This window comes from Pinus tabuliformis, chromosome 7, assembly GCF_031772625.1.
Source record: "Pinus tabuliformis cultivar Carrire ecotype Pingquan chromosome 7, CPIR1, whole genome shotgun sequence".
Lineage (NCBI taxonomy): Eukaryota > Viridiplantae > Streptophyta > Pinopsida > Pinales > Pinaceae > Pinus > Pinus tabuliformis.
Window position 1 is genome coordinate 381,215,960 of NC_142293.1, and position 25,228 is coordinate 381,241,187.

At 37.3% G+C, this 25,228-nt stretch overlaps 1 protein-coding gene across 1 annotated transcript in view; it reads right to left on the reverse strand.

Annotated features, from left to right (window-relative positions):
* LOC149247579 (uncharacterized) overlaps nucleotides 1-23,849 on the reverse strand; it is a 59,500-nt gene extending 35,651 nt beyond the window's left edge. Inside the window, exons 1-2 of the mRNA XM_089444647.1 lie at nucleotides 23,350-23,849; nucleotides 3,630-3,860 (exon numbers count right to left, since the gene is read on the reverse strand). Of these exons, the coding sequence (XP_089300773.1) occupies nucleotides 3,630-3,860; nucleotides 23,350-23,739 (621 nt within the window). The 5' untranslated portion in view covers nucleotides 23,740-23,849. The remainder of the gene's footprint in view (nucleotides 1-3,629; nucleotides 3,861-23,349) is intronic.
* Nucleotides 23,850-25,228: the final 1,379 nt, after the last annotated feature.

Consider the following 25,228-nt stretch of genomic DNA (forward strand, 5'->3'; position numbering starts at 1 on the left):
ATGAGAGCCATCTCATTAATGAGAATCCATGAATCTCTCCCTCTACCTCTAGATTCCTAATCAAAATAGGAACTGATAAGACACATGTCTTCTTAGAGTTACAATACAATTAGGAGATGTGACACATATCCTCATGATCCCATGATTCTTTCCACTCAAATTCGAATTTGGCCTTGGGGTGCCACATAAGGGTCTTCTAGAAGCCTCCTTTCAACCTACACATGTCAACAATCTCAACCCATTTGTTAGGTATAAGCATATGCACATTATTTTCTAATGTTTAACCACAAATTCACTTAAAAGGCTTAGAAATAATAAAGATTGGAAAAACATAAAGGTGGCCCAATGATAATGAAAGTGGGATGAATGTGGTGACATAGTAGTGAAATGGAGGTGATATAATGGACATAATAGTGAAAGTGTAATGGAAATGAATGACATTTTCAAGACTCAACATACTCCCCAACTGAAGCTATTGCATGTCCTCATGCAATATATATTACATTAACTCTTTTGATCCTTGAGCTTTGGCTTAACTTTGCATGATATCATTTGATAACTTCATATTTCTGAAAAGTGTTTTACTTGAACTGCAACATGGTTGGTTCTTGTGTTACAACCATTTTTTTTTGTTGCCTTCTATTTTGATCTTTGAACTTTGCATAATGATATTTTGATTATTGTTGCAAAGTATATCTTTATTGGATTGCATGATGGTTGGTTCTTGTGTGACAACCATGATTTTGTTTGTATCCAATTTATCCTTTAAGCACTTTTTCAAAAAGCCATTGTATGTTCATAATAGCAATGTAATAATTAATATATGTTGGAAGTATGTGAGCTTTTGAATATGATATGGACATGGAAAGATATGAATATGAATGTATTCCCCCCCCAACTGATGGTATTGGCAATTTTATGAAATGAGGAAGAGAAATGTTTTTCCAACAATTATCATTCTAGCTTTTTATGGAATTCTATGGTCAAAAGTTAGAAAATGACGTACCTTCACTTACCCTTTGGAATGGATGAGTTGTATGTGTGGTGGCTGAAAATTTCTGATCATATTCTTCTTCAGGTGGCTGAACAAGTGGAGTCATGGATAGAGAGATAAGATGACTTTTTATTGCTTCTACTAAAACTCGCTGAATCTGCTCCAAAATGCTGAAAATAATAGTCTTCATGTCTTCAAAACTCATTGGCACAATTCCTACTATGTGAAAAGATGTTTTGATGTCGAACATAGTAGAAAATTGTTGGCTTAGTGGCCATTAATGGATGCCACTAGTCAACACGAGAACTCTCACCATTGATGACAATGAGAGTCAAGATGCCCAAACACATCTTGCTAGGTACGAATGAATTTGCTGAAGTCGAGTCACCTAGAAGATCTGACGAACAAGGGACATTAATGTATTCCCATTGTTTGTCAGCATGAGGACTTGCCATTAAGGCATGCAAGCCTCAAGGTGTTTTTACAAAGAACTTAGACTCAAAGGACTATGGACTCAATAATTTGCATTGAAGCAGGGCTTATTTGCGGAATGAAAATGACAAGGAATGGAAAATAAAAATGGAAAATGGCAATGGAGAACAGAAATGGCAATGGCAATAAGCATGTGAATGAGCCTCTTGCTTTTATTTGTGGGTTATGAATGGACAAAAAGAGATGGAAAGTGTATGTGAATGTAAATGGAAAGTATGGAGTGGAATGAGGTGAATGGTTTATTATGAAGTATGGATGTGATGGAGACAATAGTATCTGAAAGTTTTTCAAGTGTTTGGATCTGATTTTGCATTAGCATATTTCCTCTTTGTTGCTGATCATCCTCTTATGAAACAAATTGGTCTCTTAGAGAGACACTATTCTCTTGTAGTCATTTGTCCTTCCTCCTGGAACCTGCAAAAAAAACCAATACTTCTTCTGTAATGGAATGTAAGATTATCAAAGGAGAGAGATGGCCAATCTCTCTAGTTATGATATTTACACAAAAAACTAAGAATTTGTATTAGTGAAACAAGTTCTCAAAGGAAAAATCAAAAAAATTTATACCTGATTTGGAATTAGTGCCTCAAGTTGATGTTGCTTCTTTTCAGCAATTTATTTCATTATTTGCCATTTCAAACCCAAATGATGGATTTCTCATTGTGTAGATCTTGTTGAGATCTTTCCAATGGTACTTAAATCATCAAAATCTGATTTTGTATGAGAAAGATAGGCTGATTTGAACAATGAGGTTTTTCTGGCTGCGGAATTAGACTTTAGCTGCGGAATGTGCACGGTTCTGTAGCTAAAAATCTTGGATACAAAGTTAGCCATTCATTTTTCATAATCACTCCAAAATTAATCAATACCTTCAGAAAAGTGAGCAAATAACTTGTTCATTTCATTGATTCAAAATTATTATTTTTTTTTGACATGCAGCGACTCAATGTGGCGACTCAGTGTGGCGACTTAGTGAAAACACTCAACTTGACTTCCCTTTGACCGGGGTCTTTTTCATCAAATTTGATCGAATGAATAGGACACCATCCATGTACTGACATTTCCCCAACTACCCATGTGGCTTGTTTTGCTTGATGACACCTGCAACCTAGAGTTTAACAAAACAGCTGCGGAAAGTTGAGCCAGCTGCGGAAAGTGGGGCCAGCTGCGGAAAGTGGCTAAAACAGTCGATCATCAATTTTGAAAAAAAAAAAAAAAATCATTGTCTGCATGTAGGAACTCTCTGAGTGGAGCAAAACAATTTTATTGATGGACTTATAGTTTGATAAACAGCCTATAACCATAACCATCCGGCCCTTCCACAAACTTGGGCTCTTCCGGTTCTGCCCTCAACAACGGACCCATTCTTTCCTTCTTGTTCTAACAATTCATCTGCGTGAATGATGGATGAAGAAGATTCATTATGTGTTAGCGGGGAATTGACATGGTTTTATGGAAAAAAATACAGTGATGGTAAATGGAGAAACAGAGAACAAGTGGCAGGAATGGAGCGGAGTAGTGAAATTAGATAGAAATTGCCAGATCAGTTTGGACTGGTTCACGTAATGGAGAGTTGTCTTCAATTGGATTGATGTTAACATATGTTTTGTTTAATTGGAACTGTTATTAATCGAGAGGTGGCAGAGCAAGTGCTTAGACGGGTGGCAAAATCAACAAACGGTTTTTTTTAATGACAGAGAGTCGTCTTGGATTGGAACTGCTGTTTAACGGGTTTTAATAAATTACAACGAGTGGCATATGGGCAGAGGACGTGGTGGCAAAGGGTGGAAGACGTGGTAGAGGCAGAGTAGGTGCCAGCACATAACCAAATTGGAATTCCCCTTCTTCAGGCACGCCGAATTCAATCACACTAGTTAATTAACTCAAATTCCGTTTTTCTTCACGCGGCGGCAAAAAAGAGGCTCTAAAGAACCGAGGATTTCTCCCAGACCGCCACAAATTTCTTCAAACGGTTTCTGGGTTATCTAATTAACCCACCTGGAAAAAAAACCCATGTTTTATTTTCTTGAAATTCGTCTCTGTTTGGGCAAATCGAATGTTTGAAGTTAGACATTTTTTTCAGCTATTACGTTTTTCTGAGTTTTACTGTTCTGCAGGTGTATTACACAGGTTCAATAATTACAAGAAGCTCAAAATCATCATCAATTATTGCTTCCTGAATCTCAGGTTCAGCCACAACATATTGTTTCAATAACCGATTGCCAAATGCCCTAGATACATCAAGAATACCTCCTACTCTCCATGTTCCAACCCACATAACATTGCCCCCGGCTTGCTCAATACGCTCTCGTTCATCAACCCTGTTAGGCTTGTGATCTTTAGACAGAGGGACAGAGTTGAAGAATTGGGGCGACTGATAGTCACAGGTTTGTTATCTGAAACGTTTCCAAACAATTGCTGTAGTGGTTGTTTTTAATAATGATACCTTGCATTTTTAAAACAACGACTTAAGAATTTTGTTGAACTTACAACTCAGGTCATTTATATCACAGGTTTTGTAGGTGGCGGAAATCTAAGTGGCAACAATTGAGCTTATTGATTCATTCTAACTCAGATCAATCTCCAAATAATTATGGTGAATGCTGAACTCATCCCATGAAGTAGACCTGCAATCTGATGGATATAATGGCAAAGGAAATTGGCTCCAACAGTAAGAGGATTTGACCCCTGAAATAAGATAAAATTCAGCTAACAAATTTGTCCTTTTGTCAGCAAATGTAATCAGCTTACATGCTCTCGCCCTTGGAGAAAAATGACTACTCTGCCCTTAATAATTTAATGGATCACCAGAAGCTACCTTCAAGAATTCAACCCTCTGTTTCTAATCGATAATGTAGCTATCCAAAGGTGAAATCAACTCAGAAATCTGCCACTAAATGATGAATGCCTCCTACAGGAATCAACCTCTAAAAATGCACGATTCGGTCCTCAAACAAGGAGCTCAATCCACCTTAACAATAATAAATTTCAGCCTCTAAAAAGAAATGTCGAGGCTCCTTGATGGAGTTATCATGGATTCTTCAAATTTGTATTCACCTCCTCATTGTTACCTAATCGTTTTAACATTCGATCCCTCTTTTTTTTTCACATATACAATGCAATTTTTTTTATGTTGCAGGTTTATTTCAAGTCAAAGCTTAAACAGGGAGGCATATTTCTTGTTAAGCCCATAGTGGAAGCTAGGATTGTTTTTCTCTTTTCTTCTTCTCTGAAATTGTAAAATTTTATAAAAAGGATTATTGATTTTCAATTTCAGGCAGCAAATACTTCAAGAAAAACATGTTAAAAACAGGACTTTGACTGAGGTCTTATGCTGGTTTTTCATCGATCTGAGCTGGGTGACTAGGATAGGATCCATGTCGGGAAAATTCTAAAGATGCCCATGTGGTCGGTTTTTTCATTGGATGCCTGTAACCTGATAAACCTTGAAACAGCGGCGGAATTCTCAACTAGCTGCGGAATCGGGGCAGTTTCCGCAACTAAGTTGCAAAACCTTATTAAAACAGGATACAATGTTTTGAAAACCACTACAAACCATAACCAGACAATTTTGGACAATTTGAACCTATCAAAGCAGTTGAGTTTCATTTTTTTTCATTTTTTTTTTTTTTTTGAATCAATTGAAATGATGAAGTTTATTTTGTCTCCTCTTTATTTTTATTTTTTCTTTTTTTTACATAACAATTCTTTTTCTGATCCTCCAGATCACACAAAGTGCAAGAGGAGAGCATACTCAAGAATTATTAATTTTTTTTTTTTTTACATAACAATCCTTTTTCTGATCCTCCAGATCACACAAAGTGCAGGAGGAGAGCATACTCAAGAATTGTTATTTTTTTTTTTTAGATGTAAGAAGTAAGGTCTCCTAATTACACTTCCCCGGCAACGGTGCCAAAATGTCTAGTCAATTTAACGTCTTAAATTGATCTACATAAATTATCAATCCGGGTATCGTAAACTGATGAAGTATGGTGCACCATATGTGCTTAGTTAACCTTTTTCTTACTTCGTTGTTTTATAGATTTTATTTTGTTTTGGGTTTTTGTTTTTGTTGGTTTCCTAAAGTGTCTAATGAAAATGGAAATCCTATTCTAAGGTCTTAAGAATACTTTTAAATGACAAGTATGGATAGAGATTTCAAGACAAGGCCTATGTCCCTAATGGTAACTTCCAAAACTTAGCACTTCAAAAGATCTTAAAACATGTTATTGATGGAATTAGTACTTAAACAAAAGTGTAAATATGCAGCTACTTTAATCAAAATAGAATGCAATAACCAATCAATGAGCTAGTGACTATGAAACCCAGTATACTTGCTGCTTTATAAAAAGAAAACTGAAGAAAGTAAAAACTAAACTTAAAGCAACTCAAAGACTGAAAGCAAAGCAACTAATTCACACTACTTCAACTCTTCTGATCCTTTACCCTTCAGCTCAATCTACCTTATGGGAAGCAATCATGAACAAGTTAAGCAATATGATATCTAAATTGCATAAAGGAAACTAATCACACTACTTCAACTCTTCTGATCCTTTACCCTTCAGCTCAATCTACCTTATGGGAAGCAATCATGAACAAGTTAAGCAATATGATATCTAAATTGCATAAAGGAAACTAATCACACTACTTCAACTCTTCTGATCCTTTACCCTTCAGCTCAATCTACCTTATGGGAAGCAATCATGAACAAGTTGAGTAATATGATATCTAAATTGCATGAAAGTAAATGAGCAAAACAAAACTGAAAGAAATAACAATGCTGAAATTAGAACTCAAAAAAAATAAATCAGCAGAAGGACAAGATGATTCCGTCATGTCATTAGTCATTAAAAAGCTATGTGCATTATTAACCTACAATCAAAATAGAATGCAATAACCAAACAATAAGCTAGTGACTATGAGACCCAGTATCCTTGCTGCTTCAGCAGAAGGACAAGATGATTCTATCATGTCATTAGTCATTAAAATGCTATGTACATCACTAATCTACAATCAACCGGTTGAACATACTTGCATGAATTAAAATTGCATGAATGAAAAATCTAATTTATCAAACTTGAAAGCAATCAAATAACATAATGAAATCAAAGCAAAATTGAACACACTTGCACGAATTAAAATTGCATGAATGAAAAATCTAATCTATCAAACTTGAAAGCAATATTTACAAAATGAAATCTACTCTACCTTACATTCTAATATGCTCCATGACATCTACTTCACACCTCCTTCCATGTTGAGAACATCAAAGCTTTATTCAAATTCTTCAAAATTACAAAGTACAACAAAGCTCTCCAAAGCTTTCAAAAGCCATCAAGGAAGAACTACAAACTCACAAGCTAAAAAGACTTAAGAACTCCAAACTCTAAGCTAAAGAGGACTAGCTAATGAAGGAGAGAGATCTCCTATTTATACAAAATGATGAGAGCCATCTCATTAATGCGAATCCATGAATCTCTCCCTCTACCTCTAGAGTCATAATCAAAATAGGAACTGATAAGACACATGTCTTCTTAGAGTTACAATACAATTAGGAGATGTGACACATATCCTCATGATCCCATGATTCTTTCCACTCAAATTCGAATTTGGCCTTGGGGTGCCACATAAGGGTCTTCTAGAAGCCTCCTTTCAACCTACACATGTCAAAAATCTCAACCCATTTGTTAGGTATAAGCATATGCACATTATTTTCTAATGTTTAACCACAAATTCACTTAAAAGGCTTAGAAATAATAAAGATTGGAAAAACATAAAGGTGGCCCAATGATAATGAAAGTGGGATGAATGTGGTGACATAGTAGTGAAATGGAGGTGAAATAGGGGTGATATAATGGACATAATAGTGAAAGTGTAATGGAAATGAATGACATTTTCAAGACTCAACATATTGTTCCCTTGAATCTGAGCAATGACAAAATGTCCTGTCCAAAAAGAGTCAAACTTCCCATGGTTGCCTCTTTTCTCTTTCAGTGCATCCCACTTCAGAACCAAGTCTCCAACCTGAAAATTATATGTCTTTGTCTTCCTGTCAAAAGCATTCTTGATCTTTTTCTGATGTACTGCAGCCTTTTCAACCAGCTGTTCTCTGATCTGATGTATCTCTGCCAAATCAGTGATCCTTCTTGCCATGTCTTCTTCCTCGTTCTGCTCTTCTTGAAGGAATTTTGCCACAGGGAGAGTTAACTGAATTGGAAATACAGCTTCAATGCCATACACAAACTTGAATGGAGAATTACCTGTGGATTTCTTCATAGTCACTCTGTCAGCCCACAGTGCATATTTGAGTTTGGAATCCCAATTCTTTTTGTTATCCTCCAACAGCTTTTTGATTATCCTTATCAGGCTTTTATTTGAAGATTCTGCTAGACCATTGCCTTGGGGATAATATGAGGTGGAATGAACCAGTTTAATACCCATTGAATCACACAAATCCACCAATTCTTTTGCTCTGAAGGTTGTTGCATTGTCTGTGATTAATTTATGTGGACAACCAAATCTGGTAAAGATATGCTCTGTTAAAACTTGTTAACCACATTATGATCAGCCTTCCTGGTAGGAATTGCTTCAATCCACTTAGTAAAATAATCAGTGGCTACTAATATCCATCTGTGTTGGCCACTGGAATGTGGATTGATTTCTCCAATGAAATCCAAGCCCCAGTGCTGAAAAGGTCCTTTTGCATGTATTGGTTTTAAGGGCAAGGACTTCAACTGTTGTTTTCCTTCAAATCTTTGGCACCTGTCACAAGATTTAACAAATAAAAATACATCAGAAAATAAGGAGGACCAGTAATATCCAGCTCTGAGGATCTTATGGGTTGTGGTCTTCCAATAATGGTGTCCTCCACACATGCTATAATGAAACTATTGCATGACTCCTATTGACTATTCTTTGTCCAGACACCTCAAAAGCATTCCAGATGAATCCCTCCAATAGAGAAGATTTTTATTAATGCAATATTTAGCTGCCCTAAGCTTTACCATTCTAGCTTGACTTGTGCTTAAGCCTAGAGAGATTTCTAACTTCAGCAAGAATTTAACTATTGCAGAATACCAATCACAAGCAGCTAGATTTTTGGCCCGTGTCTGATTCTTTTTTGGTTCAGCCGCTCCCTCTTCTTCTGTTTGTCCATTTTCTTCAATTGTGCACAGGAAATCAATATCCAATGATCTGCAATTTTCTTCAGCCAATAACTTGGAAAGACCCTAACCTCTGACAAGATTGGTGGGCTTTAATTCTATATTAAATTCAATCAACCTTGCAATCCATTTAGCCCTTCTTCCATCAGCATCAGGTTGAGTTAAGACATCTTTTATTGCAGCAGAGGGTACATATGTAATTATCTTGGAATGCAGAACGTAAACTCTGAAAGCTTTCAAGGATTTGATAAGAGCATATGGTTGTTTTTCAATAATGTCATACCTCAGTTCAGCATCCCTTAAGTTTTTGCTGAAAAATTCCACCGGATGCTCTGAACCTACTTCATCTGCTTGCAATAAAACTGTTGCAATGGTGTCTTCAGAGGCAAATGAAAATATATGGAACTCCTTGTTGTAATCTGGACTTATTAAAGTGGGAGTCTCCATGCTTTTTTAATAGACTCAAAAGATCCTCTTGCTATATCAGTCCATTTGATCTCTGACCCCTTCTTCAACATGGAGGTAATATGCTTTACTAATTCTGCAAAATTTGGTATAAACCTCCTCACAAAATTAATCTTGCCCAGAAAAGACTGAATATCCTTCTTTGATCTTGGGATAGACAAAGTCTGTATTGCTTTTACTCTTTCTGGGTCAATTTGGACACCTATAGAAGAAACAACATGTCCCAAATTGTGATTTTTTAGGATTGACTAAAATCCCAAACCTCCTGCACTTCAAGAACACCTTCCTCAAATGTTGCAAATGATCTTGATGGCTACTGGAGTATATTGTTATATCATCAAGGTAGATAAGGACAAATTTATCCTTCTCTCCCACAAATGCTATATCCATAGCTCTTTGAAAGGTTGCTCCAGCATTCATCAATCCAAAAAGCATCTTAGCATACATAAAAGTGCCCCAAGGAGTGGTGAATGTAGTCTTCTCTTGGTCATCTTGATGCACAACAATTTGATTAAACCCTGAAAATCCATCCAGGAAAGACATCACTTTGGCTCCTGAGACTTCCTGCAGCAAATGCTCCATCTTCGGTAGAGGATAGTTGTCTTTCTTAGAGCATTTGTTTAAGTTTCTGAAATCAACACACAGTCTGATTTCTCCACTTTTCTTCCTCACCACTACTAGGTTGGCTACCCACCTGGAATATCTAAAAGGGACTATGATCTTGCAGCCAACAACTTTTTAATTTCTCTCTCAATCAGAGGAAGAAGCATAGGATTTATTGGTCTCAGCTTCTGTTTGAAAGGTATGGTGTCTTTTTCCAGAGGGATTTTATGCTGAATAATCTTTTTATCATAGGTTTTCAGATCACTATATTCCCAGGCAAACACATCAACAAATTGCTTCATTAGTTTGCAGTATTCAGCACTTTGGTCAGCAGAAAGGTGAGTGGACAGATTTATGTATCTAGGCTGACCTGGACTCCCTATATCATGCTTACAGACTGCAGATTGATCTTCTTTCTGGGCAGCCTTGTAAGGCACATCATTCTGGTCAAACAACCTTTCTAGAGGAATTAAACCCTTAGGAATATGATTGCTGGGAAGCTGGACAATGCTATTTTTGCCAATTCTATTCCTAAGTTGGGATTTGAGGCTTTCTTCCAAGGCTTCATTTTCTTGGTCAATTTTCATTTCAGAAAATTCATCAATGACTTGCAAAAGCCTATTTATCTCATCATCATCATCAAAAACTTTCCAATGCTGGACATTATCAAGCAAGGATGGTCTGTACTTCATTTGGACTTCATAAACTAGTCTGGGAGGCATAGGAGGGATAAACAAACTAGCATACATGGCCAGAGAATCAACAAGCTGATTTTTGGCTCTAGGGATATATGAAATACAGAAATTATCAAAAGAATCTCTAATTCTCCATACCTCATCTCTGTATGCTTTTAGCCTTGGGTGCTTTGCTTGAAATGTTCTGTTTACTTGTTGAATGATCAAATCAGCATCTCCAAACACCTTTATGTTCCTGATTCCTCTGTCTTTTGCTGTATTAAGGCCCAATAACAGAGCCTCATACTCTGCTATATTGTTTGTGACTTGAAAAGACAGCTTAAAAGATAGCTGTGTGCTTTTTTGTTTTGGAGATATCAGCACCACCCCTGCTCCTGCAGTCTCCCTAGAACATGCTCCATCAAAGAACATCTCCCAAACTTGACTTCCTTGTTCTTCCTCAGCCTGAACTATTGGTTTCTTAAGCTGCATTGAGGCCTTCTGAGATTCTTCTATTTGGAGGATACATGCTCCAAAATCGGTGTCCACAGCATAAATGGGATGATTAGTAGGATTCTTCTCATCACTGATGATGTATGCCAGTTGTGCTTCTCTGTATAACCTCCTGCTCTCTCCTCCAAACACTGGGATAGTGGCATAAGATAGATCATTCTGTAATGTCCCACCTAATCTCTTAATCCATCCTCTAGACAGCAGGATGCCAAATTTAGGAGGGACATCTGCTACCACAATATCCATCATCATACTCTTCATGGTCAGCTGAGTTAGGGTAATGGCTAAGTCTTTTATCAACCCTAGACATTTCACCTTTCTTGAATCAAATGAGAATAAATCATGATATGGTCTGGTGATATCAAGGCCTAACTCTTCCATGACAGCTTTAGGCATCAAATTGTGGCTGGCCCCTGTATCTAGCAGGCAGTTGTGGAGGATTTTGTCATGAATAGTCAAGGAGACATAAAAAGATGGAGAATTATTATCAGCAGGTTCAACCATGGGGCTAAGCACAATGACAGGCTTATCATCTTGCAAATTGATAGAGTCAGTGGAGGTTTGTGTAGTTTCCAGCTCAAGAGCTTCAAGGATAGGCTTTCTAAATACTTCACTCTTTACCAACTCTACCAGAGGTACAGATATTTTTAATTTCTGGACTTCTGCCTCAAAGCTGAAAGAGGGAGGTAACTTATCAGAACCTCTTACCTCTTGAACTGGAGCTTTGAGGAGGACTGGGTCAGCTGCTGGTCTTCTTTGCCTGATGTTCTGTGACTCTGTTTGGACAGTGGCTCTTTGGGCAGGATTCTCCTTGACATTTTTTGCATTTGACCTCAGATTGTATCTTTGCTATTCACCAGTCTGTAGAATAGCAGTATGCAGCTAATGTCAAAAAGGCAACGCTGCCTTTATCTTCCATGCAGTGAATTTCATCCTCATATTCAAATTGTTCCTCCTCCATGACTACATTTTGGAAGGGGGCTTTAATTCTCTGTTCTTCATTTGGTTCTTTTCCCCTCTGAATTATTTGTAATTGCTCATTTTCTCTTCTGAAAGGATTTGGGTTTCTTGGAGCAAATGTGTTTTGCTGCCTTGTCTTTCCTGAGTTCTTCTCAACCTTCAGCTTAGATAATTCAGCATCCAATGACTCTATCATCTTAGTCATTTTTTCTAATTTGGGTTCTAAAGATGAGGCAGAGGAAGTAGAAACCTAACCTCTATGCCTCCTCCTGTCAGCTTGACTTTTGAGCTTTTCTGCAGCCATAATATTAGACTCTACTTCTAGGGCTGCATCGTGCATGTCGGCTGGAGTGGCACATCTCCTTTCTCTCAATAATAAGGAGAAATCACAGTCAAAATCATTGGCATAAGTTAGTTTTGCAGAGGTAGGGGTAGGCTTTACCTCAGCTGGTATCTTACTATACATACGATTGAATCTTTTATTAAAATCAGGCAATGATTCCCCATTTTCCCTCTTCAGGTTACCAAACTTAGTATGGTAATATAGCAAGTATTTTTTATCTCCCCAGTGTTTCAAAAATGCATCATCTAAGGCTTCAATATCAACAATAGATCTAGGGGATAATTCTCTGAACCACTTTCTGGCCTCTCCATCAAGGCTCTGGACAAAAACTCTCATCCACACATCATTTTCACTTATATCTAAGTTATCAGCATAACTGTAAAAAGCCTCAAGGTGTTCTTCTGTTGTTACTCCCTCTGTCCCAGTAAACTTGGGCATATATTTTTGATATTCTCCCATAGGCATGGGATTCAAAGGAACAGGCAGGACCAAAGGTCCATATCTAGCAGCAATAATTCTTTCTATTTTCGTGGGTGCTTGCTGGCCTGCCATGACTGAGGTATGTGGAAGAATACTGGCAGATTGAATGGTAGGAAGTAATGTGATGGATGGCAGAGACAAAGGGATGTTATGGACTGTATGGGAAGCTTTCTTTGGACTGAGATTCAAAGGGGAACCAAATGGATAAGGGGCTTTATGAATCTCTACAGGTATTTGTTTACTAGCAATACAGGGCTCTATATCTTCAAATTGTGTATTCTCAACTAAAAACTCCTCATGCAGAGATAAATAAGATTTCTTGGGCTTACCTGATCCTGATGCTCCTTTCTGTGACCTTGTCTATCATCAAAATCTAGAACTATGTCGTCTCCCAGGGAAGTTGAGCTTCAATCTCCTCTCCTCGGTAACGGTGCCAATTTATGTTATCACCCCAAGAAACTCTCCTAGGTTGTATCTCAGAGATGCTCGAGAACATTACAAACTCAACAAAAATGTTGGAAATAGGTGGATGAATGGAAGGAATGATGCATATTCAAGCCAGATAACCACTTCTACTATGCTTAACCCCAGACATGGGTGAACATCCCTAGACTACAAGGCCTTAGACCACCAATTACTCACAGTTTGAGGATTAAGTGAGCATGGAGAATACTGACCACACCAGCGGATGCATAAGACCATATGATGGCTAGCGGCAACCAGTAAAGAGGCCTGCAAATCTATTTCCTAATGCACAGACAGGATGACAACTCTCTGCAATTAAAATAACAGAAACATGAATACCACATTCAATGATACATACTGATTCTAACACAGAGGTGGGATGACATCCCCTTTAATGCTAAATATCAAGAGCACATGAAAAATGCATAACAGGCACAACCTAGAGGAGAGAAGAAGTGGAAAGTGAGCAATTAACAGCAAAAGAAGCTTGTATTAGCTGAAAATGAAGACTAGACACTGCAGGTATCGCAGTAGTTACAGTCTCCAGAAGTTGAACCTTACATCAAAACAATATCCATCAACCCCATTACATTGTCTTTTTGGGTATATATAGAATTTGATTACAAAATTGCTCTACTACTCTATGTGTGGAGGGGTCATAATGGACCACCAACCACATTAACTATCTAAAATGGGCCTCTGCTACAATCTGTTGCTTCCATGAATAAATTTTGACCTTCTATGGTACTTTGTTGTCCTTCTCAAACAGGTGGAATGTCGTATGGAAAAAGTTCCATAACTGGTAAATGTGTTTATCTGCTCAAGGTTGTCCTTCTCATCCTTCGGGTGTACAATGTGTTAAATGAAGTAGTTGAAGCTTAACTGCGCAGAGAGCTGGTAGATGATCGCCTTCATCCTTCGGAACCACAACTCAGTCAAAGGTGGCATAGACTTCATGGCAGAGGCGTGAGTATGACGGGAACAATTATTGGCCGTTGAATCGCGCAGATGAACGGCTAAGATCGGCTTACAGGGGGTATCGGGAGAAAACGTGGATGGAGAAACGTGGGCGGTCAGATCACGGTCAGTCAGATCCGACGGCCATCAGGTGGCAGAGATGTGCGAATGTTAATGAGCGGGGAACGTACGAGAGGGCGGTAAGCGGTATTCCCTGCACCGCTTATGAGGGATGGCAGAATTCGTACACAGGGGGAGCGATGCGAGTCAGCGAGTGACGCGTGTCGGATGTGACGAGTGGGAAACTGCTTTACCCGTGCATTAACGAGTGGGCAACTCGAAGGAGTCGGGGCTGCGACTGTCATTGGATCGTGTGGCGGGAATGATTGGACGATGGAAAGAGCTACCAGGTTAACAAGCAGTAGAAGCACAAAGACTGTTAGATCGGGATGCGCGATCGCCGGTGGGGATTAAGGTGGAGGGTTATATGGGTGCAGCTTCATAGGTTAAGTGACCGGGGCTAAGGAAAAGGGGCTAAAAAGGACATTGTTGGACTTAGGGGGAATCTAAGGGAAAGCGGGTTTATCCGGGGCTTTAGAGGTAAAACGAAGGTAGAGGGGTTTATGCGAGTGTAAGTAGAGTGAAGGAAAATGAGAAAGATGGCTGATGCGAGTCCCTTTTTAAGCACGAACCACACAGACAGACTAGAATTTGACCTTCACCTGTTGAAGCTTGTAGTAGAGCTAACAGTACTCAGGAGAAATCTTAGGTGACCAACTATATGAGATGTCTTCCACCACTTTATTACTATTCTTTTCAGAGGAAATGACTGCATTGACCTCATGTATCATTCCTTTTATAAAGCCTTGTGTAGGATAATCTTTCGGAAGGTTCATTCCCCTTGAGTAATTAGGTCCCAACTGCTAATATGACACCTTGTTGAAACTAAAATCCTTTACCTCCTCCAAGGAAAAATTTAACCTTTCTTTTGAGACCCATAGAGGTGTATGTGGAGTCGGATTTTGAGGAACCAATTGTAGAACCAACCTTGTCAGGGTTTTATGATGGATATGGGTACGGAAGCCCTGATGCATAGGAGCCACACAAGATCTTGTTAGGTGGCCAACATCTCTATAGTTCATACATCTAGAGGGCGTCTTCGACTAGTCTAGTGACTGGATGATCACCTTCTCGCCCCAAAGAATTTCTAGAAACCCTGGTCATCCTTATGTAGTCTCCATCTCGATCAGGACCCATGCCATACATTTATCTGATGGTAGGAGAGAAGCTTCATCCAAGTAAATGAACCTTCCTAGTGAATTTTCCACCTTGATGAGTACCTCCTTTAACCATATCTCGAGAGGGAAGCCTGATAATAGAACCCAAAAGGTGCTTTCGCGACTATTTGGTCCATGGAAAGAATGCAAGATGCCACCATGCTAGCCACAGTGAGCCTTTGCCTATAACCCAAGGCTTACATAGGATTAGTTCAAGATCATCCTCTGGCAGAATGTGAAAGTGGATCCATTCGTTAACCAATATACTCACAATCGGAGTATAACCTACTAGTGGTTTCCATGTCACTTTGATCTAGGAAAGAAGTTTCTCATGTGTCATTTTGATGCAACTAATTTTGTCGACCAAAGCTCTCCTAGACAGGGATTCCACTCTATCCAAGTTGAAGTCTACCCCTAGGGTTAGTTCTTTCATTTCCACCAATTCCCTTACATGTTTTTTGACGTGTTTCTGCTTTGCCTTCCCATTAGCATATAGTTGGGAAAAAACCCTTCTCATCGCGCTCCTAGAACTTGCCAGAAACCCAAACCGATTTGTTCTTCATTGACAAAGTCAGAGTGATGTTGCTTTTCTATTGATCGGTGGGAATCTCTCTGAGATAATGAGCAACCCATTTGACCATTAGGGAAAATCATTCACTACTTTCTATCATTGTGTGAGGTAGGTATGAATGATTCTATGTGCTTTTTACAGTATCTATTTAGATGAAATGTCTGCAAATCAGGACTGGTCCAGACCAAAGGTAGATGGTAAGAAGAGAAGGAATCACGGTTTAGGACATGGAAATCAAAGCCTTATGGAAAACCCTAGCCTCCATTGGGACACGCAAACCCTCCGCCATTGAATTTCTATCTGATTTTTTTTGTCAGATTCTATATGAAAGAATAGCTTGCATGATCTTGTTAAAAATGAGTTTGTTTGATAAAATTATAGAGATATAAATTAACAATTTAAATTGATATAAATTGAAATGATTATGTAGTCCAAAAATTGATTGTTGTCGAAGAAATTCAATATATAAATGACTAGTTTGCATGCTATTGTAAACATAGACTTTTACCACACTAGTTGGTTCGAAACACGTTGACTAAAAGTCTTTTAAGTGATTTTTACCGAAAGTGTGAGGCCAGGAGGTAACTCCTCAAATGTAATTGTGTTATTCATTTAGGTTGTTCATTATTATATACAGGAGGGAGTGATTGTTCAGTTCATTTCCCGATGACTCTCCATTTCCTCCATTATTTATTTACACTAATTACAGTTGTTCACCCAATCCCTATGATTAGGTGTCAACATTCCCCCCCTTAATCTAAAGCGATGTTGGTGAGTCCAAGCATTGTTCTGAATATTTCAAGCTTTTCTCTTCCAAGTGCTTTGGTGAATATGTCTGCAATCTGCTCATTAGTGGAACAATGTTGAAGATGGATTGTTTTGGCCTCAAAGTGATGTCGAATTAGATGATATTTTGTATTGATGTGCTTTGTTCGAGCATGGAACTTTGGGTTTTTGGCCAACTTTATCACCGAGGTATCGTCAATCATGAGTGGAGTCGATTGTACTTATTTTACCTGCAAATATTCCATAATTTTCCTGAGCCATACAATTTCTTTTGTTGCCTCAGCTGCTGCCACATATTTTGCCTCTGTTGTGGAATTTGTTGGAACTGATTGTTTGCGTGATCTCCAGGAGACAACTCCCTATCCAAGACTCATAGCATAACCCAAATTAGATACCCCAGTTTCTTTGTCTCCATCGATGTCTGAATCAGAGTATCCAATCAAGCTGAAGTCGCCCACCTGTGTATACTTGATTCCAAAGTCTTGAGTTCCCTTCAAGCACTTTAGAACTCTTTTTTCAGCATACCAATGTCCCTCACAAGGCTTTTGCATAAACCTGGAGAGGATTCCAACAACAAACAAAATGTTTGGTCTGGTAGTAGTTAGGTAGTTGAGACTTCCTACAAGCTGTCTATACTTTATTGCATCCTCAAATTCTTTTCCTTCAATGGATGTGAGCTTTAAGTTTTGTTCCATTGGAGTAGTCAGAAGATCGCATTCAGTCATGCCAAATCTATTCAATAGATCTCCAAAGTACTTCTTTTGAGAAAGAAATATGGACTTTGGATGTTGAGTTACTTCAATACCAAGATAGTAATGAACATAGCCCAAATCAGTCATTTCAAAACCTTTCCTCAATTCCTTCTTTATGGATGAAATGTAGCTCTCATTGTTCCCTGCCATCAAAAGATCATCTACATATACCACAAGATATACAACTGTTTTGTCAACCTTCTTTACAAAAAAAGTTGCATCATTAAGATCATAATGTTTGAAATTGAGTTTCAGAAGATGCTCAGTTAGTTTTTCATACCAGGCTCATGGTGCTTGTTTGAGGCCAAACAAGGATTTCACAAGTTTTCATACTTTATGTTCATGTCGTTTTACAGTAAAACCTTTAGGTTGGGACATAAAAACATTCTCTTTTAGATCTCAATTCAAGAAATCAATTTTTACATCTATTTGATGGACTTTCCAACCGTTATGAGCTGCTAGGGAAAAGAGTGTCCGGATGGTAGCCCATTTTGCTGTCGGGGAAAAATTCTCCTCATAATCGACCCCTTCCTTCTGTGCAAAATATTTTGCCACAAGCATAGCTTTGTGCTTGGAAAGTGAGCCATCAACTTTATACTTGTTCTTGTAGACCCACTTGCAGCCAATTGGTTTGGTTCCCAATGGAGGATCAACTAGCTTCCAAGTGCCATTCTTTATCAAGGCATCATACTCCTTTTGCATTGTTTCTTTCCATTCATCATGAGAAGCAACTTCTTTGAAGCAAGTTGGTTCAAAATTTGTAGACAAATTCAATTCACAATCATAAGAAACATCCATATCAACAAGTGAATCAGAGTCATCTACATCACCTCCATTTTGCCGGGTTGAATTTCTAATTCCTTTCTTTCCAACCTCATCGCGACGAACACTTTCAAGTGTCTTTGTGAGCAACTTTGGGGGACCTTTCTGAGATGGTCCAGGCTACTCTGTTGATTGAGTTGGGACTGAATCAAGATTGAGTCTCCCAATTCTGTCAATCACATCACTCAAAGTATCATCCGTTGTTGGAGTTTCATGCGGGGGAGAGAGTGCTTCAGGAGAAGATTCCATATGTTGATCTAGTATGGGAATCCTTCAAGATGTGGAATATGATTATCAAATTCTTGAAATGATTTTTCGTTTGTGAATCTATCCAAGCGATCAAGTTGCCGCTCAACAACATTGTCAGTTTTGGATGATTCAAGAAAGATTACATCTCTAGATACAACAAAATTTTTATTAACTTCATCATAGAGACGATATGCTTTGGAGGTGTTTGAATATCCCAGGAAGATACACTTACGACTTCTTGCACCAAGTTTGTTTCTATGTACCTTTGGTATCAAGGCATAACATGTGGAACCAAAGACCCTGAGATGCTTTACCGAAGGAATGCACCCATACCACATTTCATAAGGAGTCTTGTTACTAATAGCATTAGATGGACATCTATTCTTTACATATACAACACATAGAACTGCATCAACCCAAAACATCAATTTTACATTTTTGAAAAACATCATGGAGCGCACCATATTTAAGATTGTCCTATTCATTCTTTCAGCTACTCCGTTCTATTGGCGATTATAAGGCACAGTTGTTTGATGTTTGATCCCATGTTGGCGAAGATAGTTTTCAAATTCATTTGAAGTGTATTCTTTTCCATTATTAGTGTGAATAGAGCCAATATGAGATTATGCATCATTTTCAATCCATGTTTGAAAGTTCTTGAATGTTTGAAAAGCATCAGATTTGTTCTTCAATAAATAAACCCAACACATTCTGGTGTAGTCATCAATAAATGTCATCATATATTTATTTCCATTTGCAAAAGGAACAGGAATTGGACCACATAAAAATGAATGAATGAGTTCAAGTTTTCTATGTGCTTTGGAATGTGAATTATCAAAAGACTGTTTTCTATGATTTCCTAGAATGCAAGCATCACATTTCTTAAGTTTCCTAGGAATTGTAGGAAAACCAGTAACACCATTTTTCTTCAACAAGCAGTGGCTGTCATAGTTTAAGTGTCCAAATCTAGCATGCCATAATACACTTGATGGAAATGTACCTTCTTTATAATGAGAATTGTATGAGAAATTTTGTGCATGAGCAGAGGTACCCTGCAACTTGAGAAGCCTTTCTTCTTCTATCCTCGTCATGACAAGTGAGTGTTCTGATGCTTTTCTCACCTCAAGCTTGCCATCAAACATGTGAATGGAGTATCCTTGCTGGCGGATGTGGACCAAGGACAACAAGTTTCTCCTCAGTTGTGGGAGATATAAAACATGATGCAGAAGAAAGTCTAGAAGACCAGGCAATTTGAGCCTGATTGTGCCAAGCCCTGATGGCTTGAGTTTTGATTTGTCTACAAAGTATACTGCTCCATCAACATTGTCAGTAAATTCTTCAAAAAAATCTTTTCTAAAAGTCATGTGGCAAGTTGCTCCTGAATCATTTTTCCAGGAAGCAAGTGAAGCATTAAATAAGTCTTCATTTACTCCAATATTACAGTGTGCCACAACATAGTGAGCAGATTCAGGTGCTTTACCTTTCTCTTTGTCATTAGTTTTACCTTTGGGTTGGTTTCTTTCCTGCTCAATTCTGTCCCAAGGAAACTTGCATGTGGATGCATCATGTGATCCATGTCTTTCGCAGCGTATGCAATGCAAATCTGACTTTTCTCCTTGAGAGTGTCTGCCCCCCCTGCTTATGAAATTTCTTCCTCTTCCTCTTCGACCACCTCTTCCTCTGGAAGAATCTTGAGCAAGATTCTTCTCTCTATATGCAAGGCACACAGCCTCTTCAGAAGACTGAGGAGCTATCTTCTTCCCAAAAGCTTTCTCTCTTTCCGCAATTTTTTTCACAAGGGAGTCAAAGGTAATATCTTTGAGGTTTCCATTTTCTTGCAATGACTCAAGATAATTTTCATAAGTGGGATAAATTGCCTTGAGAAAAGCTATCAGAGGAATGTCCAATTCAACATTAGTGACTTTGATATCATGTATAATAGATTTTACTTCTGATGCAAGAGCAAGAGGATCATCATTTTGTAATTCAAGGGTGAACAATTTAATCATGAGTTGAACAACTTCAATTGCAGAGTGTGAGTCATAGAGTTCCTTCAATTTTTGTAAACCTTCGAAAGCATTTGAAAATGACGAAATATGGCGACTCACCTCTTCATTTACTAATGCTACAATCAGTGCATAAACCTTGCTATTCTTATTTTCCCAAATGGCGAATTCCTTGTTTGAGGTAGGTTGTTTTGGCTCCTTGTCTCCGTTTCCAACACACTCATTTCCATAGCGCATTAAAAATGAGAGTGTGTTTGATTTTCTGTGACCATTCTGGATAGTTCTCCTTCCCAACAAGAACCACTCCCACAACAAATATCAGTGAATGCATTTAAAAAAAAAAAAATATTACCCTGCTGCCAAAAAAATGCACTTCTGGTGGTTAGATATTGCACTTTGATATATTAAAAACATAGGTATTATTTTGCGGAGGTAATATATGGGGGAGGGAATATTTAGGGAAGGTGGTATATGGGGAGCCAAACCAGTCAAATGCAGGAGCGTTAACTATGTCATCCACTTTGAAAACAACGTTTTGGAAACAACATTATGGGAGCCCAACTACGTGGTATATTAGGATAGCGTATATATGAAAACGTTAGCATGGAGACAACGTTATATATATCAGCGTATATATGAAAAAACATTAGTGTGGAGACAAAGTTATATATACCAGCGTATATATGAAAAAACATTAGCGTGGAGACAACGTTATATATGTGGAACAACGCTTATATATACTAGCTTTATATATATATGGAACAACGTATAGAGGTCAGTGTAATATGGAGCAATGTTTATGAATACAGGAAGCAATATTCCATGTAGAAGATTTAAAAGTCTACCTCTATGTTTGCAAAAAACGACCTTCAATATAAGGTCACGGGCTCATGGGTCTCAACATTTAACCACAATCGTGTCACGCCAAATCTCAAGCGATAACCTTCCAGAAAGTAATCTCTCCACCAACGCCATAAGGCTCCATCAAGTTTTCGCTGCGCTAGAGGGCTCCATCGAGGCATTTCAATGTCAATCAAAGCGCGAACCAGAAGAATTTCAACTTGCAAAACTGTATTTTTTTTTCATCACTGTATACTCTGCTAGGAGAGGTATGGGAGAGCAGCGCTTATAGACCATACCAATGCAATATTCAAAGAAAAAAACGCGGCATAGCATGAAAGTGGAGGAGCGTGGGAGACGATACCATGTCAGGAATAGAAAAGCATATGACAATGCACCATTCAGGCTTCTGGAGCATGACAAAGGTGTCAATTCTGCAGAACAGGCAGAACATAGGCCAGGAGGGAGTTACAAAGGCACACTGTAATGCCAAAGATAGAGCTGGCTCTGATACCATCTCAGGCCAGGAGGTAACTCCTCAAATATAATTGTGTTATTCATTTAGGTTGTTCATTATTATATACAAGAGGGAGTGACTATTCAGTTCATCTCCCGATGACTCTCCATTTCCTCTATTATTTATTTACACTAATTACAGTTGTTCACCCAATCCCTATGATTAGGTGTCAACAGAAAGATTTCTCAGTATTCATGGATCATAGAAGTCTAAATTCTAATATAACATGGACATGAAATTCTAGAGATATAAATTAATAATTTGCATAATTTGAAATATAGTACGAATTTAATATATTGCACAATTTAAATATACCAATGATTTTTTAAGATGTTGAATTTATGTTACAAGATGAAACTTATTTTGAAAGTGAGTAAAATATGACATTTAGGAAAGACAAATGGCAATTTTACACTCATTTATTTTATAGATGTTATGGTTATGAAACATACACACACATATATGATTAAATATTTAAAATTTATATTTTATGGTGTTAAAATTAAATTTAAAATATATTATAAATAGTGTAGTTATATAAATTAAATGATTGATAAAAGTAAATAAACATAAAGTATCATAAACATTAAAATACTTTAAAATTTAAAAAATTATAAAAATTAACTAAATTATAGTTTAAATTATTATTATTATTATTATTATTAATTATAAAAAGAGTAAATATATGAGCTTAACATAAATACATTTTTAAAAAATGCCAATTAGAGTCGTCTCAATTGGTTGGTTGGATAGAATGATTGAATTATCTTTCCAATCTAGATTCAAATTCATGGTTAGTGATATGGTGAATTAATAATGCTTTGATAAATATTATTCTTGTAATGTCATTGTAATTGTAAATATTGTTATATTAACTTAGAGTCTTATAAAAAATCTATTTAATTATAAAATAAAATCAAACATAAGTTACTTTGAACATACAATCCCACATCTTCTCTATGGTACTCTATTTCAAAAATTTGATAAACAAAAATAAAATCAAACATAAGTTACTTTGCTATTATCAAATTACCAAAACATTTTGAAATCTATAAATTACAAATGGACATGTATAACTTTTAACTATTCTAACATAACAACCAACCCATATTTATTGTGCTATTGCCCATTAATATGTAGCATGCCCACTATGAAATGGGGTTTAAGCAAGTACATTATCCAGCAATAAACATTATCCCACAATAAACATATACATCCAACCCCACTAATAGATCAATAACACCATAAATATTGATAGGCTTCACCAGCCAACTAGCAAACTATTCATATCAAGATACTGATTGTATGTCAATTCGCAACAGAAAAGCTTCAGGGAGGGATAGCCAGAGGCCTTATTTTTTTAGGTTAACATCAATGCACATGCTTCTGCTATTCCTCTCGCGCTTCACCTTCCCCATTACTTGCTCTGCCCTCCGGGAATCTTCGCTTTGATTTTATCCACCATCCCGGGCTTCTGATTTCGATTGTAATTACCAGTTTGAGTCTGTTTTCCGGGCAGCATGTCTTTGAACTTGTCCACGAGACCCGGCTTCTGAGATGAACTAGAATGAGCAGTCTGAGTCTGGCCTCCGGGAATCTTCGCTTGGATTTGATCCACCAGCCCCGGCTTCTGATTCGGATTCGAATGAGCAATTTGAGTCTGGCCTCCGGGAAGAGATGCTTTGATTTTATCCAGCAGCCCTGCCTTCTGATTGGGATTAGGCTGACCTGCCTGAGGGTAACTATGGGTGTGGCTACGGTCCTGGTGCTCAGGAGCAACAGCCCGAACAGATGGTAGATTTTGCGCCATGATACAGCACTTATTCTAAAACCAGATAGATTTCAATTGAAGAAATTGAGAGATGAGAATGTAGTAAAAACTCCAGATGAAATGAGATGAGATAGTGAAAGTAAATAACAGGGAGTGTATATTTATAGGTTTGGTGGTGTCGCTCACTTATCTGCAGTGCAAGCGGTGCGGTGCCGTGCCGTGTGGAGAATAGCTTTAATTATCTTCTTTAACCGACAACGTTAAAGATGCTACTTTGCATCTTCGACTGTAGCTTTAGCCTTACGCTATTGGGATGGGATGGGATTTCATGAGCAAATTGTTAGTGATTAGAGTTGCAGAAATTGAGGATGTTTTATTTTAAATTCTCATTTTATTCTGGTAATTTAGTTAGTTCTTAATTTAGCGATATAATTTTCAGAAATTTTTTGAAATAAAAAATTTTAATTATATAATTTTTAGAATATATATATGGAGTTGTTTTTAGTGAGATTTTTGGAAGTTTTTCTGTGGGTTTTTCAACGGTTTAATTTCTCTAAAATCTCGTCAGAATTGATTGAAATCACAAGTTTGATGGTAACCCTTGCATAATTTTTCAAGACGCTGAATTTATATATACAATCAAAAAACCAGTTTAAATAACACAAATCAATATTTAACCTCAACCAAATTCCGACACTAAAAACATCTAGTATATATATTCAACAGTAATGACTTCGTAGTTACCAAATTCTATAGAATTGGCCAAATTAGTAAAGAAATTCGAAACTTCGATTCGATGGCGAATTATCTGGTTTTTGTTCGATTCAATGTTCCATATTGAAAATTCGATCCGATGGCGAATTATCTGGTTTTTGTTTGATTCGATATGTTTCAAGCGGCGCGTTTGGTTGATAGAGGTAGGGAAGAAAGATTGACTATTGTTTGATGTTTTTTTTTCCTAAATGAAAAAAACATGGGTTTATAAATGTATTGGTATATCTTCAAAAATATTTAAAATAGATTCTAAATCAGTAAGAGAGTATGTTTCTTTCTATTCAAAATAAAACACAAGTTTTTGAGAAATATGTATGGTTCTTAAATAAATTGCTTATTTACTATTAATATAAATCGATATAACAATATCAAAATGTTTCTACAAATTACATTATTATATAAATATCAAAATGTTTTTACAAATTACATTATTATATAAATAGTGAACTAAAAAACTACGGAGATGGATTGTGTCTTTCTTTTTTAGAGTATTTTCTTCTAGATACATGTAATGCATATCTTTTTTGATAGTAATCAACAACAAAATTCGACTCCCGGTAGATGTGTTCGAAGGAAATGTGTTGAAAGGACATCTTGAGAATGATGATGTGTTTGATCCAACCTCCAAGATTAGGAGGAGTGAGATAAGTGTTCCCCAATACACCCTCAATGAGGGTCTTAGAATCTCCATATACATGACTAGAATTCAAGCCCTGTTTCTTGGCAAACCAAAGAAGCCCCCATAGGGCCAAAA